This window comes from Camellia sinensis, chromosome 11, assembly GCF_055761805.1.
Source record: "Camellia sinensis isolate YWXY chromosome 11, ASM5576180v1, whole genome shotgun sequence".
Classification (NCBI taxonomy): Eukaryota; Viridiplantae; Streptophyta; class Magnoliopsida; order Ericales; family Theaceae; genus Camellia; species Camellia sinensis.
In genome coordinates, this window is record NC_138971.1 from 140172825 (window position 1) to 140192349 (window position 19525).

The 19525-nt window shown below is 41.1% G+C and overlaps 1 protein-coding gene and 1 pseudogene across 2 annotated transcripts; both read left to right on the plus strand.

The window, feature by feature from the left end:
- Positions 1 to 5419: 5419 nt before the first annotated feature.
- On the plus strand, positions 5420 to 16266 carry LOC114323831 (conserved oligomeric Golgi complex subunit 6-like). Its single transcript, XM_082895745.1, has 5 exons — positions 5420 to 5831; positions 5912 to 5964; positions 15292 to 15400; positions 15503 to 16019; positions 16106 to 16266. The coding sequence occupies exons 1-3, from the start codon at positions 5610 to 5612 to the stop codon at positions 15296 to 15298; spliced, it is 282 nt and encodes a 93-aa protein (XP_082751871.1). The 5' UTR covers positions 5420 to 5609; the 3' UTR covers positions 15299 to 15400; positions 15503 to 16019; positions 16106 to 16266.
- Positions 15519 to 19150, plus strand: LOC145789007 (conserved oligomeric Golgi complex subunit 6-like; annotated as a pseudogene). Its single transcript, XR_014344625.1, has 5 exons — positions 15519 to 15624; positions 15793 to 15911; positions 16106 to 16404; positions 17466 to 17603; positions 18564 to 19150. The product of XR_014344625.1 is annotated as a conserved oligomeric Golgi complex subunit 6-like (transcript).
- Positions 19151 to 19525: the final 375 nt, after the last annotated feature.

Here is a 19525-nt window from a genome sequence, read left to right on the forward strand (position 1 = left end):
GCTAATGCTAGCTTCTCTAAGGACAAGTACCTTGTTTCGACTCCCAACAATGTCTTGCTTACATAAAAGATGGGCAGGTGTTGTATTCCTTCTGCACGAACCAACACTGCGCTAACTGCGTGCTGAGAAACTGCCAGGTATAAAAAGAGTTCTTCGCCAGGAACTGGAGTTACAAGTAGTGGTGGGGAAGACATGTACTCCTTCAAGCTTTCCAGAGCTCGGTCGCATTCTTCATCCCACTCAAACTTGGCCTTTAAAGCTTGGAAGAACAGTCGTAGTCTGTCCGACGATCTGCTTATGAACCGGTTGAGTGCAGCCGCCATACCAGTAAGATGCTGCACTTCTTTGACTGAGTTTGGTCTCTCCAACTCCTGGATCGCTTCTATACCTCAGTTGGTCACCAGGAAGCCCAAGAATTTGCCAGATCCAACTCCGAATGCGCATTTGGACGCATTGAGACGTAGCTTGTGTTTCTTCAGGATCTGGAACATCTCGCCTAAGTCTTTCAGATGGTCATTCTCATCCTTGCTTTTGACCACCATGTCGTCGATGTACGCCTCCATTGTTCTGCCTAACAATGGTTCAAACATCTTGGTGACCATCCTTTGGAATGTCGCCCCTGCGTTCTTTAGGCCAAAGGGCATGACCTTGTAGCAATATAACCCCCTTGGTGTTGTGAAGGAAGTGACCTCCTGGTCTGGTTCATGCATGGCGATCTGGTGGTAGCCTCTGTATGCATCCAAAAAGCTAAGTCGGTTATGTCCTGCTGTTAAGTCCACCAGTTGATCTATCCTTGGTAGAGGGAAGCTATCTTTTGGGCACGCTTTGTTGACTGTTTTGTAGTCGACGCAGACACGCCATTTACCATTCTTTTTTGGCACTACGACGGTGTTGGAGATCCATTTTGGGTAGTGCACTTCCCTTATCGCTCCTGCCTCCAGCAGGTTGCCTACCTCTTCTGCCACTATTTCGGCGTGGTGGAGTGCCGATCTGCGTGTGCGTTGAATGACTGGTCTGGCGGATGGGTGGACATTGAGTTGGTGACTGATGAAGTTTGGATCAATGCCTGGCATGTCGTAAGGTGTCCAGGCAAACACTTCGATATTAGAGGTCAAGAATTCCAAGACCTCTAATCTCTCAGTGCTGGACAATGATGAGCCAAGCAAGAAGAACTTATCCGGGTTCTTCTCATCTATTTTTACCTCCACCAAGTCTTCCACCGCTTTCTGATCAGCCTCTTTGCCGACGTCCGCGAATAGTTCATTACTCTCTGGTTCTTCCACCGAATGAACGTATCCTTTGGCAGCTCGGCTTCCATTTGATGTGGCGAAGCACTGTTTTGACATGATCTGATCGCCATAGACTTCTTCAATTATACCGGCGTCATTGGGGAACCGCATTACCTGATGGTATGATGACGCTACCGAACGCATGGCATGCAGCCATGTTCTGCCCAGGATGATGTTGTAGGTGGAGGGGACCTTCAATACCCAGAACTCCACCTGTTTTGATACACTTCCTGCTCTGACTGGAAGGATTATTTTGCCGACAGGCCACTCTGGCATGGAGTTGAATCCAATCAGGGGAGAAACTGCAGGTGCCAAGTCTTTGTCTTGCAGCTTTAGTTGTTTGAATGTGTCGTAATACATGATCTCACATGAACTACCCTGGTCAATCAGAATCCGCTTGACGTCAAAATCCTTGACTCGGAGAGTGACAACCAGGGCATCATTATGGGGGCAGTAAATTCGTTCCAAGTCCTTATCCGAAAAGGACATGACGTTTGTTGCCTCTGTCCTCCCCTTCTTGATGGCGGGTTGGGCACTTAATACTTCCCTATAGTGTTCAGCCTTCTTGATTGAACCTCTAAGCTCGCATACGCGCTCAGGTTCAAAAACTCCATGAATTACATTGATAATGCCTTGTGGTGGTGCATCGTTTGGCATTCTGTTGGGTTGGTCATTATGATCTTGGGGGGCCGGTTGCGCTCCTCCTTCAATGTATTCGTCCAAGTGGCCTGCTGCCACCAATTCTTCTAAATGCTGTCTTAGTGGCGTGCAATTCTCAGTTCGGTGCCCCTTTTCTTTGTGGAAGGTGCACCGTGATCTGTCATCGTAATTCTTCTGAGCTTCCCCAAGCTTGGCTGGCCACTTGACAAAAGGCTCATCTTTGATTTCGCTCAGAATCCGATATATTGGTTTTTTGAACACCGTTGTTATGGCAGTGCGGATTCTCAACCATCTTTTGTCTGGGTCCTCTCCGTTATCTCGTCTGCCACGTCCGTTCTTGTTACTTCGGTCAACCGTGTTGACCTTGGCAGGGGTTTTCTTTTCTGGTGCTGCGGTCGTGCTTGATCTTGCTTTAGCACGCGCGCCATCCTCTTCTACCCTGATGTGCTGATGCACTCTTTCCATCAGGGCCTCCATGGTGAGGGGTGGTGTCATGGTGATCGAATCTCTTAGTCGATTTCCTACTGGTAGGCCTCTTTTATATTGCGCAATGGCCAGATTGGTGGGGCAGTCTCCAATCTGGTTGAATGTCTCCCAGTAGCGACTGTTGTAAGATCTGAGGGTTTCTTTCTCACCCATGTCGATGGAGAGTAACTGGTCTATCTCCACCGGTGTTTTAGTATTTGTCCGAAACCTTGTTACGAACGCTTCTGCCAATTGGGCCCAGGAGGCTATGCTGCCCTCTGGGAGCTTTTCGAACCAAGTCAAGCCTAAGTCGCCCAGACTTGATGGGAAGAGTATGCACATTAGGGCCTCGTTCCGCCTGTACACAGCCATGACTTGGCGAAAGTGGCTCAGGTGAGAATACGGGTCCGTCTTCCCTTCATATGTATTGAACTTCGGCTGAAGGAAGCCTGATGGTAGGGGTGCGTTTTCGATCGCTGGGACAAATGGCGAGGTCTGTAGTCTTGCCAATGCCTTGTCCGTTGGTTCGTAGGCCGGTCGCGGTATTGGCATTCCAACCTCGACGCTTCCGTGCGTCCGAGGAGCCAACCGTTGTAAGGCCGAAACTCGGTGTGGATCCCTTGCCCTGGCATCTTCCTTGCATCGTGCTTTTTCTTCTAGCACGGTTCGTAAGTCGGATGACCTGGGTAGCTCGGTTTGTCTGGATCTGGTTTGGTGTGAATGTGAAGGCCAATACGTGCTTCCTTCAGTGTGTGATCTTTCGGATCTCGTCCTCTCAGACCTGGAGTGACGAGTTCTTGAAGATAAGGAGTGAGTGTCGCCTGTCCTGAGGCTTCTGCTCTCTCTTTGGGAGGGTGTAGTATTCCTACTACGACTCTCTGAGTGGCGAGGGGGCGTCTTGTGCTTGCGCCCCTCTCCTGTCGCCACATCTTTGGTCTTCATCTGGCGTTTCAAGGCCTCCATGTCCGCCGCCATCCTCCGAATCAGTTCATCCTGTTCCTTTACGCGATCTTCCAGGACTTGAGGATCAATCCTCCTCCTTTGCCTGTCGGGACTTTGAGAGTGACGAGGGCTGCCATTCCGCCTTCCCCTGCCGCTCCTCCTGGAATTATGTTGTTGGGGCTCCAAGTCCGCCATGGGAGGGACAGCAGGTAATCCCTCACGCCTTGCGCCCCCTTCTGGAGTTAGTCCGTCGACGGCGGACTGCGGCAAGTCTTCAATGTGTGCCATTGAATGAGAAAAGGAGAAGCTTAGTCAAGAGGTTTTTGTTCTTGTCTGTTCTTCCCACAGACGGCGCCAATTGTACGGGGAGGAAATAATTCTCCTCGTATAATCCTGTTGACCAAGTCCACGCTCCTCCGTACGACGTCGCTTTGTCACCTGAAAACACAAACGTGAGCTAGCCGGCGGGTGTGTGCCGGAAACCTCTCCGATGCCTAAGTCAGAAAACTTGACAAATAGACAAAGCTCTAAGTTCTCAGAAAGATTGTGTTCAATTACCTCCTCCAAGGTGATGCTTGTGAGCTTTTATAAGTTTCATATGGCACAATCCTAGTAGGACTTGTATTTCTCCATGCAGAGTCCTCCTAGGATTCATTCTCCTAAGGATAATGCTTATCCTTTTACACCCTCCCCCACTGCTTAAACCAAGTGGGATGGTTTTCTTCATAGCCGAACTACCACACGGCCGAAATAACACGGGCTATGCTGAGCCATAGAGAAGGCCGAACTATCCTTAGCTCGGTCTTCTCCTTTAACTCATTACTTCGGCTGCCCCTGTTCAACCTTGGTGTGCTTAGATCAGACTTCCAAGTGACAAGTTTTGACCGACCTAACCAGATTGTGTCACGACCGGACTAACTCTGAAACCGGTCTTCCCCGAACATACTGCGACCGGACTAACTCTAAGACCGGCCCTACTCCGAGTTGTCTCTGGACCGGAGTAGCCTTACTCTTCCTTGGGCCGAAGCAACTATCTCTTCTTGAGCCGGAATAAACTCACCTCCTTGGGCCGAAGTAACTTTGTCTCCCCAAGGCCGGAGTAACCTTGCTCTCTAGGCCGGAGTATTCAGTACGGCCTTTTTACGTAGTCCTTCGCGTTTTGGGCCTCAATGGCCAACTCTCAGTTCGGCCCAATTTTTCCCAAAAATTACCCTCTCAGAAAATATAACGACAGAAAAGAACAACAATGGAAAAAAAACATATGTTATTTTTTAATTTTTATAGGGTTTAAGCAAATAATCTCCAATATTGATCAAACTGAAAAGCAAACTTTGAAACTATAAAATGTTTTAGTTTGAAAGAAAAAATCTATTAATCATTTATTCTTATTAATTAAACTGAAAAATATGTTATGAAACTATAAAATTTTACAGTTCTAAAGAATATTATGAAACTATAAAATTTTACAGTTTTAAACATTATTCATTAGCACAAAAAAAAATTTGAAACTGGAAAATTTTACAATTTTTACATCCTATAACTAAAACTCGAAAACTACTTGTTCAAAACTTGAAAATTTTCTCCATTAAAACAAGAAAAGAGAAGTGTATAACAGAGAAAATGTAAAAAAAATTAAGAGATCGAAGGAGAGAAACAGATATACAGAGAGGATTGTACTCTGACAACTATTTTTTGTTTAGATCTAACTGAATTTGATGTAGATCTACTCAGATTTGATGTAAATTTACATCAAATCTTAGAAAATCTGATCATCTTTTTCGTCGAAAACATATTTTCTTTACCGTCGGTGAGGGTGATGTAAGGAGTTGGCGATCGGTGATTGCTAGTGAATCGTAATCGATGATAATTGTCAGTCGCTAATGACTATATATCAAAAAAAAAAAAAAAAAAAGGAAAAAAATAAGATGTAATTACCCGTCAAGAATTACCGAAAATTAAAAAGAAAAAGGGAAAAAAAAGAAGAAAAGAAACGTAATAAAACTTTTAAATATAAATAAAAGATTGCGAAACTAAATAAATCACACCTTTTTCAAAGAGGACCTTCTTGATAATTTAACCCACTAACTACCCCGATCGTGGAAGGCCCAATGGGCTGCTGACTAGGTGCGTTTGGAGGGAAAGAAAGTGTAACCGTTGAGAAGAGAAAAGGACGAGAGAGCGAGAAAGATTCAGAATCAGATCAAGGCAGAATACAGAGAAGAAGAAGAAATTCAGAAATCAGGGGTTAATGTGATGGGGACGGTGACGACATTAGCGCCGGGAGTGTCAAGGAAGTGGACGAAGGTGTTGGAGACGCGTACGGACACCCCAGATCTTCTCTCGTCTCTCAACACTCTCTCCTCCTTCTACGCTCACAACAACACTCACTTTAGCCGCAACCTCCAATCCACCATCGACAACCGCTCTCTCTCCATCAACCATGAGTTCCTCCTCTCCTCCAATGGCGCTCAACAGGTCTCTCTCTCTCTCTCTCCCCTCTCTCTCTAGAAATTGTGTTTGATTTGAATTCGGATTCTTAATTGTTACTGGTTTAGGCTTTGGATCGGGTTGAGGAGGAGGTTAATGCGCTGGCTAAATGCTGTGACAAGTAAGATGATGATTCTGTACACAAATTATTGTCACTTTTTTTTTTTTTTTTTTTTGATGGAGAATTTGTATGTTTTGTACCATTCGATTGTTTTTGTAACTTTTTTTTTTTCTTTTGTTGGGTCAATTATAGCTCAGAAAATTTTGATGGTAAATTGATGGCTGCAGTTGCTGCCATTAGGTAGTGTTTGGTTTACTAGCATGAAATGGAATGGAATGGAATGATCATTTCATCAAAATGTCAATTGTTATGTTTGGTTGACTAGAAAAATATGAAAAAATAACATTGAAAATGGAATCATCATTCATCACTCTAACACATTGTTTGCTTGGGGATTTGCGAAGAGATTTGGAAAGGGAAATGAAAAAGGTAGGTGAAATGTGAACAAAATATACTTATATTTCATCCAATTTCACACAATTTTCCTCTTTTCTTTTTTAAATCTCTTTCCAAATCCCTCAACCAAGCACAACGTAGAGGAATGATCATTCATAGCAGAAGAAATGGCCATTTTATTCCATTCTTTCTCATTCTAGTGAACCAAACAGAGCATTAGTGCTCTGTGCTATCCTTTTATTGTTGGAATTATGGTTTTTATAAGCTTATTTTGGGCCAATTTTGAGCTCCAATTTGGATGGGGCTCACACGTCGTTTGGGATGGGTCCAAAGAAGTGACGTGTTCCTTGCTACATGGCAAGTCACACGGTGAAGACAGTTCATCAAAACCATTTATGAGTGAATGGGAAGTTGATGTCGTTTTCGGATTCGTGAAATGGACAATTAAAGAAGTAAAATATGAGTTTCCTTGAAATTGTTATCCTACATTGGAAACTTAAGAAAACTAATGTGTGTATATAAGTCTTAGGTGGCAACACTTAGGTTGGGTCCCAAGGGGCACCTCAAGTTTGTAGAAGGGAGAAATTATGAACAAAATGAACCTTGGCTCAAACCACCACACGCGCGCGCGCCACCACCATCCGACCAGCTGAGTCGAGCCATGCCGGTTGTGGATCGGTTCTAATATTAATTTTTTGGACAAAATTTATTTGAATTTTTTTCAAAAATTCTTGCGAGAAAATTAATTTTTCTGAATGAAATTAATTCAAATTTTGTGTCAAATTTGAATTCAAATTTTCTGTCTAAACAAATCTCCTCCAGTTCAAAGTTCCAGACAGTTTTAAAACTGCCCAGCGATTATGGACAGATTCAAACTGCCAACAGATCTGTTCAAAATTCAAACTATATCTGTTCAGGTTTATTGCACCTGTTCAGTTCTTTTTCATACCTGTTCGGATCTGTTCAAACTGCCACCAAGTTGCCTATAAATAAAGATCATTTCCAGCAGTTTTGTAGAATGGGAGGAATTATGAACAAAGTGAATTTTGGCTCAAACCACCACATACGCGCACGCGCCACAGCCGTTCGACCGGCCGAGCTGAGCCGTGCCGGTTGTGGGTTGGTTCTAATATTAATTTTTTAGACAAAATTTATTTGAATTTTTTTCAAAAATTCTTGCGAGAATTATTTTTTTCAAAAATTCTTGCGAGAATTATTTTTTTTGAATGAAATTAATTCAAATTTTGTGTCAAATTTGAATTCAAATTTTCTATCCAAACAAGTCTCCTCCAATCCAAAGTTCCAAACAGTTTTAAAACTGCCCAGCAGTTATGGACAGATTCAAACTGCCAACAGATCTGTTCAAAATTCAAACTATATTTGTTCAGGTTTATTGCACCTGTTCAGTTCTTTTTCATACCTGTTCGGATCTGTTCAAACTGCCACCAAGTTGCCTATAAATAAAAGATCATTTCCAGCAGTTTTTTATATTCAGAAAATTTATTCTCTCCCGTTTTTGCACTCTATTTGCATTGTTCTTCATATTAGTTATTTAGGGAAAATTCTAAGAGTATAAAACACAGGTTTGGTTCACCGTACAGATTGTTTGGAGTGATACTACAATCTGTGTAGATCATTGTATCCTAAGAAATAGATGCCATTTAACTATAAGTATCGAAGCAGGGCGAATCTGTCTTAAGGATAGAGTGTCACACACTCGACTTGATCTTTTTATACTTATTCGGTTCAGTAAATAAATTCTGTAAGTAATTTATTTTTTATTTGTTTGATTTGGTTTTAAATTATTTATTTTACACAGAAGATTGTTCTAACATTTATTGTTCTCTTATAATAGCAAACCCATTCCTTGGTCAAATAATCAAACACTCATTCAATAAGAGCAGCAAATAGTGATTTCTTGTTTTTTTGAATGGGAAAAGGAGCCTCCAAGTTGATTAATTGTAAGCTAGATTATCTTGCTTTGAATGAATTTTAACAGTTGACCTGTGTAGGTTAATAAAAGTTGAGGCCAGATGGTATGCTGGCCCTAGCGTAGGAGTGAGGAGTGAGAGGAGTGAGGAAAATCCAGCGGCATATTTTTTTGATTGAGCAACTTACCTTTAGGCTCCATTTGTTTTTTGTCAAAAATATTTTACTCATTTTCTATTGCTTGGTTGAACAAAAAGTAAGTAAAACATTTTTTAAGGAAAATATTTTTGCATCATTTTTCCAAAAATGACTAACCTCTAAAAATTCTGTAAGTCAATTTTACAAAGTTGACTCTTACTCACTACCTTTTTAACACATTTAACTTTTTCAAACAAGTATCTTAGCTCGCTAAAAAGTCATAGATGACACTTCTTGAATCAAAATTTATCTTTTAGGCAATAAAATATTTTTGTTTCAAGTATCAACCAAACGCTGCAAAACAAAAACTTTTTTTTTTTTGTGTAAAATCAATTTACAAGAGAAACTTTTGTATTATGTAAAATCAATTTACAAGAAAAATATTTTTTTTGTGTAAAATATTTTACGTCGAAATAAATGGAGCCTTAATCTCATAGAGAATTGCATCATAATTGGAGATTTAGATGGTTCAGAAGAACTTTTGACTTTTTTGAATGTGATGAATCTACTAGTGTAAGATAAATTGATAGAAAGAGAATTAATTGTATGTATTATTGATTGATTGATAGATGTGTTACAAGATTGATTAATTACAATTCCTATACAATCTATATATAGAAGAAAATGTGGTAGTAGGTGTAGTGGAGGTGATAGTGGGTTAGGTGAAGTGGAGTGTGTGGTGAAGTAGGTGAAGGTAAAGATGGGAAATTCTAACAGCCCCCCGCAAACTCAAGGAGGAGAGAAACTAACCAACTTGAGTTTGGAGAGAGTAACAAAACAAGAAAATACATAAAAATAAAAAAGGATAAGAGACACTGTATGGTCGTGTCAGACCATTGGTGAAGACACTGGATAGTGGTGTCATAACGTTGTAGAGGACACTGTATGGTGGTGTCATAATGGTGTAGAGGACACTGGATGGCGGTGTCAGACCGATGTAGAAGACAGTTTATGGGGTCATGTCGGACCGTTGTAGAAGACAGTTTATGGGGTCATGTCGGACCGTTGTAGAAGACAGTTTACAGAGTCTTGTCGGACCCATAAAGGAGCTAACCGGAATCAATGTCGGGACAGTTTACAGAGTCTTGTCGGACCCTTGTAGAAACTAACCGGAATCTATGTCGGGACAGTTTACAGAGTCTTGTCGGACCCATAAAGGAGCTAACCGGAATCAATGTCGGGACAGTTTACAGAGTCTTGTCGGACCCATAAAAAATCGCATCCTCAAAAGGTGCGCTCAATTTTTCAAAAGGCGTGCCATCAAAAGGCGTGCCCAATCCATAAAAAAAGGCGTGCCATCAAAAGGCGTGCCCAATTCATCAAAAGGTGTGCCGGACATGATGGCGAGACACGTGGGCGCCTTGGCTTGCGTGCCCGTTTGTCGGCTGGTGGCAAGAGGCGCGCGATGCGCGTGGCTGCCTCGGCTATAAGACAGAGGCTGAGGCTGAGGCAGAGAAAAGCTGCGAAAAAACTCTGAAAAAACAAAAAATCTTCTTCGTTTTGCTGAGAGAGATAGTCCGTAACACTCTGTTGTCTGAGAGAGATTTCTGAGAGAGATACTCTGTAATACTCTGTGGCCCAGAAAATGGCTTCATCTTCCCGGAGTCTGCTCACTCTCTTTCCCGACCTCAACGAGTCAACGAGAGAGAGAACTGGTGCGGTGGCACTGGAACCTCAACCAAGCGCCCCGGAGTTTGCTCCGTTGAACTTTCCGATGCGGTCGGTGGAGCAAAGAATGGCAGGGCAGTCGGATGTGGAGGCCAATCAGTATACTTTGAAGGCATGTGTGGAAAGCATGACGGCGGTCACAAACCTGTCGAACCGGCTGCAGAGTAGGACAAATGAGGTGCAGCAGTTAAACGCCCAACTGGCTCTGCTCCAACGCATGTATAAGGATGCGCGAGCAGAGATAAGTGTGCTAAAGGCTGAAAACAAGGAGCTGAAGCGGAAGGCCAGTTTTATGTTCCGATTTGGAGGGCCGCCATATGCTGCAGTGGAGGAGCAGGGAGTAGTGATCATGCCCAGTGGAGTGGGAAACACGGAGGCAACACCGGCAAGGGCCGCCCAAGACGGTGGCAAGAAGAAAAGACCGGCAGAATAGGCGAGAAGAAAAATCCCACTGTTCCGATTTGTGTTGGTTGTGTTTTGTTTAGTTTTGTGTTTTTTTTTATTTTTATTTTTTTTTATTTTTTATTTTTTTTTATGGTGTAAAATGCTGATCGGGGTTGATCCCCGGCATGAAGAAATGACAAGTTTGTAAAATGTTGTTGTTGTTTTTTTTTTTTTTTTTTTTTGGAGTGTTTTGTTGAAAAAAAAAAAATAAAATGAAAGAAAACAAGGGAGAAAGAAAATAGATAAAAAATATTTATAGATGGATTATATGAAAAACATCAGTGCGATTGTTTCAAAATAAAGTGGGGTATTTAAAAAAGAGGAAAAGTGACTTGGAAAAAATGAATAAAAATAAGTGATTTTTGAAATCAAATGGAGGAGAGAGAGGGACAAACCCATGTGATAAAGTGGAGAGAGAGTCGGTGAGTGGGGTGCAAAAGGTGAAGGAGAAATGATGGATTGAAAATGGTTTGGGTCAAAAGTGGACACTGTTAGTGGGGAACATGAGTGCATTGATTATTTGATATAATAATAATAATAATAAAAATAAAAAGTTAGAACAGTTGGAGAGAATGAGTAGAGTATGGTAAGGGTTTCATCCAAAGCCAAAATTCCTGCAGCGAATCACTTCGCAAATCCTAGCATGAGCTTTTTCTCTTTCCAGGCTTATTCATGAATTTCCTGGTGATTTCAAGAGCCTCTGGTGGCATTGTGGCAGAGAACACCCCAACCTGGATTTTGGGTGGCAGCAACTGAGAACACCCCAACCTGGATTTTGGGTGGCAGCAACTGGAAAATATCATAGATCTGATTTTTAAAAACCTCGTGACAGCATTTCATCAGCTTCATCCAAGACACGACCAGGAGTACCAACAACAACATGAACCCCACTGGAGAGAATGCGCTGATCTTCGCGCACACTAGTCCCTCCAACACAAGCATGAACCTTCACACTTTGCTGGGCAAGTTCAAGAGTGGGTGGAAGAACCAAAGCTTGGCACTCAACCAAGCTATAATCTAGCTGTTTCCAGTTCCAGACTGTCTCGTCATATGAGGTGAAGAATTCTTCTCCATCAGCCTCACACATGACTACAGTTGCACAAATCTTTGTTGATTTGATCAGCGGAATAGGTTGAGGTCCGGCGGGCGGCTAAGGTGAGGTTGCCGCCCGCCGGGGAAGCGAAAATACTAGGTTTTAAACCAGCTCTGATACCATGTAAGAAATAATGTATAGAGAAAGAGAGAGAATAAATTGTATGTATTATTATTGATTGATATATTGATGTTGATTACAAGATTGATTAATTACAATTCCTATACAATCTATATATAGAAGAAAATGTGGTAGTAGGTGTAGTGGAGGTGATAGTGGGTTAGGTGAAGTGGAGTGTGTGGTGAAGTGGAGGTAGGTGAAGTGGAGTGTGTAGTGGAGTAGGTGAAGGTAAAGATGGGAAATTCTAACAAAAAGTCGTGCCCTCAAAAGGTGTGCCCAATCTGTCAAAAGGCGTGCCATCAAAAGGCGTGCCCAATCTATAAAAAGTCGTGCCAGATATGATGGCGAGGCACGTGAGTGCCTTGGCGGGCGCGCCCGTTTGTCGTCTGGCGTCAAGTGGCGCGCGATACGCGTGGCTGCCTCGGCTATTTAACCAAGGCGGAGGCTGAGGCCGAGGCAGAGGCAAAAAACCTGCGAAATCCTCTGAAAAACTCTTCGTTGTGCTGAGAGAGAGAGTCTGTAACACTCTGTTGCGAGAGATATTCTGTAACACTCTGTTGCCCAAAAAATGGCCTCGTCTTCCCGGAGTCTGCTCACTCTCTTTCCAGACCTCAACGAGTCAACAAGAGAGAAAACTGGTGCGGTGGCACTGGAACCTCAACCAAGCGCCCCGGAGTTTGCTCCGTTGAACTTTCCGATGCGGTCTGTGGAGCAAAAAATGGCGGTGCAGTCGGATGTGGAGGCCAATCAGTATACGTTGAAGTCATGTGTGGAAACCATGACGGCGGTTACAAACTTGTCGCACCGGCTGCAAAGTAGGACAAATGAGGTGCAGCAGTTAAACTCCCAACTGGCTCTGCTCCAACGCATGTATAAGGATGCGCGAGCAGAGATAAGTGTGCTTAAGGCGGAAAACAAGGAGCTGAAGCGGAAGGCCACCGTGATGTTCCGATTTGGAGGTCCGCCATATGCTGCAGTGGAGGAGCAGGGAGTAGTGATCGTGCCCAGTGGAGTGGGAAACACGGAGGCAACACCGGCAAGGACTGCCCAGGACGGAGTCAAGAAGAAAAGACCGGCGGCAGAGTAGAGAAGAAAAAAAAAAGCCCGCCTGTGGATGTGGTTGTTTGGTTTGTTGGTTTTTTTTTTTTTTTTTTTTTTTTTTTTTTTTTTTTTTGTGTAAAAGTGTGATCGGGGTTGTTCTCGGAGATGAATAAAATATGGTTGGTTGTGCAAAGTTGTAAATTGTTTGCAATGGTGTTTTTTTTTTTTTTTTTTTTTTTTTTTTTGGAAAAGAAAGCAATCGAATAAAAAAAAATGGTAATAGTGATGAAATGATAAGCATGGTGATAATGAATATAGAATGAGGAATAAAAAAAAATAATAAAGGAGGTAGTGGGAACAGGGAGAGCACCAAGTAAGCTTTAGAATAAAAAATAAGGTTTGGGCGGTGGTTGGGTGTGAGTAGAATAAATATAAAAAAAAAGAGAAATTAGAAGTTTAGACTAACGAAGCTTGATAATAAAGAAAAGAAAGGTGAAGATGGGTTTAAAAAATAAAAAAAGAGGATGGGTGTGTGTGCAAGATTGGGTTAAAAAATAAAAAGGAGGATGGGTGTGTGGGCAAAAGGTAGTGGATGATATGGCTGCCATGGAACCTTTCAAATCGGCCATCAAAAGCCGGAGGGCCGCGCGTGCCAATGGCATCAACACCAGGCTAGACCCAAAGACCTCAGGCACTCTGAAACAAATACTGCCCCAGCCATGGGCACTGCAAAATGCATCTCATACATTGCTGGAATATTTGGAGCCAACACCGATACAACATTATTCTTGAAAATGTTTAGGGATCGAAGAGAGGAGGCGAGGCGGAGATTGTGAACCGGAAGACTGACACCGTCAGAGGCGACGGCAACCGGAGTCGCAAGTTGATTGGTCGGTGCTTGTGGGAATCGCGGTTCACGGACCGAAGGAGAGAGAGGAACAGATTCGATAGATCTAGATTTGGAGCAAGGATGTTTGGAGATACTACCCAAGACATATTGTGGAGAAGGAAACTGGAGGAACAAGTTGACTTGCAGCAAGCTATTGAGCTCCAAGGTCGGAGACTGATGGGTCTGCAACTTCTTGATGTGAAAAGGCACAATCACCACCGTACCCTCTCTACGGGTGCTGCCATTCCGTCCCCGCACTCCCCAAACTTCTTCAATCAAGATAGAAGCAGTCCTGAAGTCATAGAAGAGAATGGATCCAGCCCGACAATGGCAGTTGCAGCAACTGCTGCGGGTGATCAGCAATTGCAACAGAGTTCTTCAATAGTGAGAAGAGGAAGATGAAGTTACAGCGGAGTCAGGGTATGTGTAAAGGTCCGGCGGGCGGCCAAGGCGAGGCTGCCGCCCGCCGGGGAAGCAGAATGACCAGGTTCTTAACCTTGCTCTGATACCATGATAGAATTCATGTATTATTGATTGATGTGTATTGATTGATGTATATATTGTGCATATTATAAGGATTTATATAGGAGAGGATTTGGGAGTAGGTGAAGGTGGTAGTGGAGGTGGTAGGTGGAGTGGGTGGTAGTGGTAATTTACATTTACTTTTACAATTTACATTAACAAAATAGGTTTCTATTTATCGTTGTGTCCCCATTGTTCATCTCCTAAGTTTCTTGAAATTGTAGTGTCGGCATGACCATATTGCGTCATATATATGCTTTTTAGGTATTCATGTTCTTTGGATTTATCCTAATACAACTTTTCCTGCGACCATTTTTGGCTGTTTTATAGGACACAGTCTTTCATTGATTACCACCAGATAACTGTGAATGAGGCATCATTGTCCATCTTGATTTTTAACTAAAGTGTGATTGTTTTTTCTTATTTCCTCATTCTTGTTTGTCTTCTTTTAGTTGACACCAAGGTGGTCCCAACCCATTTTAAGTGGAGGCACTCCCTGCAGATGCATGCTTTTACCCGTAGACCACATGCTTTTACCATAAACCACATGCATTATTTAAGTCAGGGAAGAGCCAACTCGACATTCCTGGTTCCCTAGGTACTAGATGAATTGAGCTGAGATTTTGCCCAAGCTGATGTTTTTTACAAAAGACACAGTACAAGCCTTAATATAGCGTCTTTTAATGTGATTGTTATTTTTATTGGATTGGTTGTTTGAGCTGAGATTTGCCCAAGCTGATGTTTTTATGAAAGACACAGTACAAGCCATAATATAGTGACTTTTAATGTGATTGTTATTTTTATTGGATTGGTTGTTTGATCATAAGTTAGTAATGAAAGGAAATGCATTTATCTGTAGATCATGTGCTTTACCTGTTGGTTCAATTTTGTTTCTATTTAGGTTTTTGTAGTAAAGGATGTTTTGGTGATTCCATAATTTCAAGGGTGAATGGTCGTTTATTTGTTTTTCTTTTCTTTCCTATTCGTTTCCCTATGGATACTCTCATTTTAAGTTTGTCAAATTAGTTTACCACGATATTTAAAATTTTTGTGGCTCTTCTCTCCTCATCTGGGCGGGTTCCGGCAGAGTGTAGGACACTGGGTGACAATGATAATCCTGAAGTCAGGAGCTTTTGAAAACAGCAGTTCACTGCCTCAAAGAAAGGCCAGCCCTTTTCAAGTATTGTGCAGAAGAGGTAGTTCTATTATGTGGAAGCTTTAAATGTTGATTCACTCAAATTTGTACAAAACTAGTAAGTTTTCTAGCAGTTTATATCTACACATTCGTTTTATTACAGGTAGCAAATATGAGACATGACGCATTATTTTAAAAGGTTTATAACTGCTCTTACACGTGGAGGACCTGGTGGCCTGCCCAGACCAATTGAAGTGCATGCTCATGATCCCTTACATTATGTAGGTGACAAGCTAGGGTGGCTACATCGGGTGCATCGCACATTCCTTTTTTTTTTTTTTTTTTTTTCAATCTTCCTTTTCAGGTACTATTTTTGATTATTTAAGAATTTTCATTACTATTTATCATAATTGTTTGTTGCATCTGAAAGAGAACTTGTCCTTGTGTTGCTAGATCCAGATGTAGTGGTTGATACTGGACCAACTGCACACCGATTCTCTAAAGGCTTAGAGAGTGAGTTAGGAAAGATAGAAACTGACTTCTCTTTTGCTCTAGACAGGATCTTTGAAGGAGTTTGCCGCCCTTTAAAGTGAGGGTCAAACAAGTTTTGCAGTCACAACCCAATATTATGATTTCATACAAACTCAGTAATACCCTGGAGTTTTACAGCCAGCCATACTGTGAGTTGAATGATGATCCACTTATGGATGAATTAGTTGTCTTGTGGGCCTTTCTTTGCTTGTTTTAACTGTTTATTCTCTTACAGATATCAGATTTGTTGGGGAGAGAAACAGCCCTTAGTAACACACTTTGGGCACTCAAAGATGCTGCTCAGAAAACGTTCTTTGACATTTTGAAAACTCGAGACTCGAGGGGAGAAGCTTTTACGATATCCTTCCCTTGTTTGTTGCTGTTGATCCTTCCCCACCACCTGCAGTGAGGGAAGGAGTCTTGATGCTGCTTGAAATAATTGAGATAAAACACAACAGCATGATGATTACTGCATCAGGAAAGAACCCCATCTTTGATCCAGTGATATCTGCATTAATAGATTGTATTATTCAGGTATGTTGTGCTTTACATTTGGTAGTATTTCTTTTCTCACCTTCTCCTAGTTGCTTCACACTGAGACAATACAAGATTCATGCGTACTATATATCAGCAAATTTTTAACAAATAGGTTTACACCAAAGTATTAAAATTTTTTTACTCCTAAGTATTTAATTTTTTTTACTTACTGTTACAGTGCTTCGGTTTTGATAAGATGTTCTGTTGCTAGGCTTGATCATTTGGTGGAGATGGCTTTGACTATTTTGTAATGAGTTCAGTTTCCTTACTAGTCTGTAGGTTCCAAGTTTCTTTCAGCTATATGGATAATGCCCTTTTTTGTAACCACAAAATCCTAAACCATCTTCTTTCGATCCAGATAAGATAACAAAGAAGCCACTCAAAAAATGAAAGTTACATAAAGTAATTTTAGTAAGATCCAGCACTCGACTTCTTCCCCACTTTCTACTTTTGTTTCCTACACTAGTTATTGCAATTGCTGCCCAGTTCAGTCTATATATGTATTCTGGTTTCAACTAATGTGGATTTATATTTTGATAGACTTGCAATAAGTTAGGTGATTAGATTTCTCTGTATTCGTGGAAGGGCTTTTGTTCATCTTTTTAAGCCCCGTACGCCAGCACCTGGTTTAAATTAACCTAGGTCTCTTAACAATGCATAAAGAACACAAATGGGTATCCGTTATTGTGGGATAGTATAATACTGCAAACAAACTCTGGTTGAAGAATCCAGATACTCAAATGTATTATGAGGTTGTTCAAGGTTGCATGTCAAGCCTTGCAAAGGGAATTTGTTTCAGAGCCAACCTGAGTAATTATGTCTCGGAAACTTAATAGCACACGGTGTCAAGGAAGAAACTCGGGACATTCTTTTCACTCTCCCTAGAGATATGATTGTATTAAGAGCTTCTGTTGATTAAGCTGGGTCACTGAATCTTTTGGAACGCTATATGGAGTTTTAAAGCCATAATGACATACTCTACTTCTTAAATGTGCTTTCCTTGTTTGTTTGATTGTGGACTGTGATCTTATATCTATTTGTGTTTCCAATTATCACAGATGTGTGAGCAAGCAGCAGAGGCACACATGTCCAAAGGAGCCATCCATTCCTCTAGAAGAAGTAGAACAAGTTCTAACCTCAATAAATCATCTGTTGATGCAATTTTCAAAAACAGCAGCTCTCTAGCTACATCTCAGGTTTGTATTATTTTATACCTTGTATTCTCTATACTTCCACATCATTATACTTCTGATTTGTCGGTGCTTCATGTGAGATGTTATACAAATATATCCCTTCTTCAATAGTTGGTTGCTGGTCCAGAAACAGCCCTAGGGATCCATTATGTGATGCATTGGAACACTGTAATTTGCGAACTTTATATGATTGGATGACCATACTGTCCCAATGTTTTCTCTGGACTCTTTGAGTCCTAAATTATTCTGGTTTTTCCAGATTCCTCACTTTTATCAGTTAGTAAATCTTGATTATTATGCGAAAGTACTGAATTATTCAAAATAATTCCAGTATTGCTAGGATGACCACAATTTTTTTATCATGTTTTCTTTTTAAATGATTGTGGCACACTCACAACCATTGATGCAATGTGTCCCTTGTGAATTCCATTAGTATCAAATCAGTGCAGGTGTGCCACATCATGCGGCAATTAATGTGGTAAAAAATAAGATCATCATAGCATTATTGTTGGAATTTATTTCAATAATACCTGATGACCATATTTTCTTAACATGTTTTTTAAATAGTTGTGGCACACCTACAACCATTAAATTAATACAGTTGGTCCCACATTAATCCCATTAATGTCAAACCAGTGTAGGTGTGCTAGATCATGTGGTAAAAAAAATGTGATCATCCTAGCATTATTGTTATACTTTTAATGCTTCCTGCATGTATATTGATAATAGTTTTTTTTTTTTCCCTACTAGTTCAGGATTTTGTGGGACAATCCCATCTTTGATTCATTCCTCATTGTGCCTTCTAGTATCTCCAAAGGCAACATGATCTACATATGTTGCTATAGTGACTTGGCAAAGAGAATGATTTATTGCCAAAATGAAACAACAGCTGATGTTGTTCTGACGTGAATATTTGTTCATTGTTTTCGAATATTATAACCAAGATTTTGTGGATTCATGCAGCCCAGTGAAACACCCTCCAAGATTTTCCTCATCAACTGCTTGTGCGCAATCCGACAACCAGTGTTTGGACACGAGGTTGCATCCAAATACATCATGGAGAAAGAAGTCGATGCCATTCTAAGAAGATGTCGATTGTTGAACAAGATGTCTCACTTTCACAAAACGTTGACCGGTGAGGAATCCCCATTAGCAGATATTGAGGACACATCACCAGCCTCGCTTTCAGAGAGTTTAAAGTCTTTGTTTGGGCTCATTTTAGGAAGTGAAAGTTCACTGCCAGAGTCCAAGCAAATGCACATACCAAAGCTGCGGGTCTGAAGCGTGTATTCAAGTCACTAGATCTCTGGTTGAAGCTTATGAACTTATTTACAAGGCAATCATGGATCCCAAGAACCGGTACCCAGATCCCAAGTCACTCGCTAGGCATCCACCTGGTCAGATAAGGACCATTTTAGGAATTTGAAACCTTGTATAAACATTCTTTCCCTATATTTTTCATAGGAATATTAAACAAAGATTCTTCTACCACCAAAAAATCAATATAAAAAAGAGTAAAATCTATTGTCTGTTGCTCATATATTTTCTATATATCCTCTACCAAGAATGATTACGATTTTTTTTTTTTTCCATTTTGTTTTTGGTGTGTGGGGAGAGAGTAGGAGAAATTTTCATCATCATGATGATCAATTTGATAGTAATTTTGCTATTGGTCGCAGGTTTTTTTTTCTTGTTTTATTTTATTTTTTATTTTTATTATCGTTATGTCTTGTAACAAAATTCAGGGTGTTTGCAGCTATTTGAAAAAAAAAATAAAAATAAAAAAATCGTAACATTTATTTTTTATTACAATTCTATTGTAAAACATGATTACCATTAAGGATAAAATTATAAACAATCAGAAAAATAAAATTAAATCTGCAGCCCTCCATCTGGCGACCCCATCCCTACCAGTAGGGCACATT

What these genes read in the sequence shown, in the direction of transcription:
- LOC114323831 (XM_082895745.1), top strand. Translation starts at nt 5,610, where the DNA reads ATGGGGACGGTGACGACATTAGCGCCGGGAGTGTCAAGGAAGTGGACG. An exon ending in CCTCCAATGGCGCTCAACAG is followed by an intron (nt 5,832 to 5,911) that starts GTCTCTCTCTCT and finishes TTACTGGTTTAG; the next exon opens with GCTTTGGATCGGGTTGAGGA.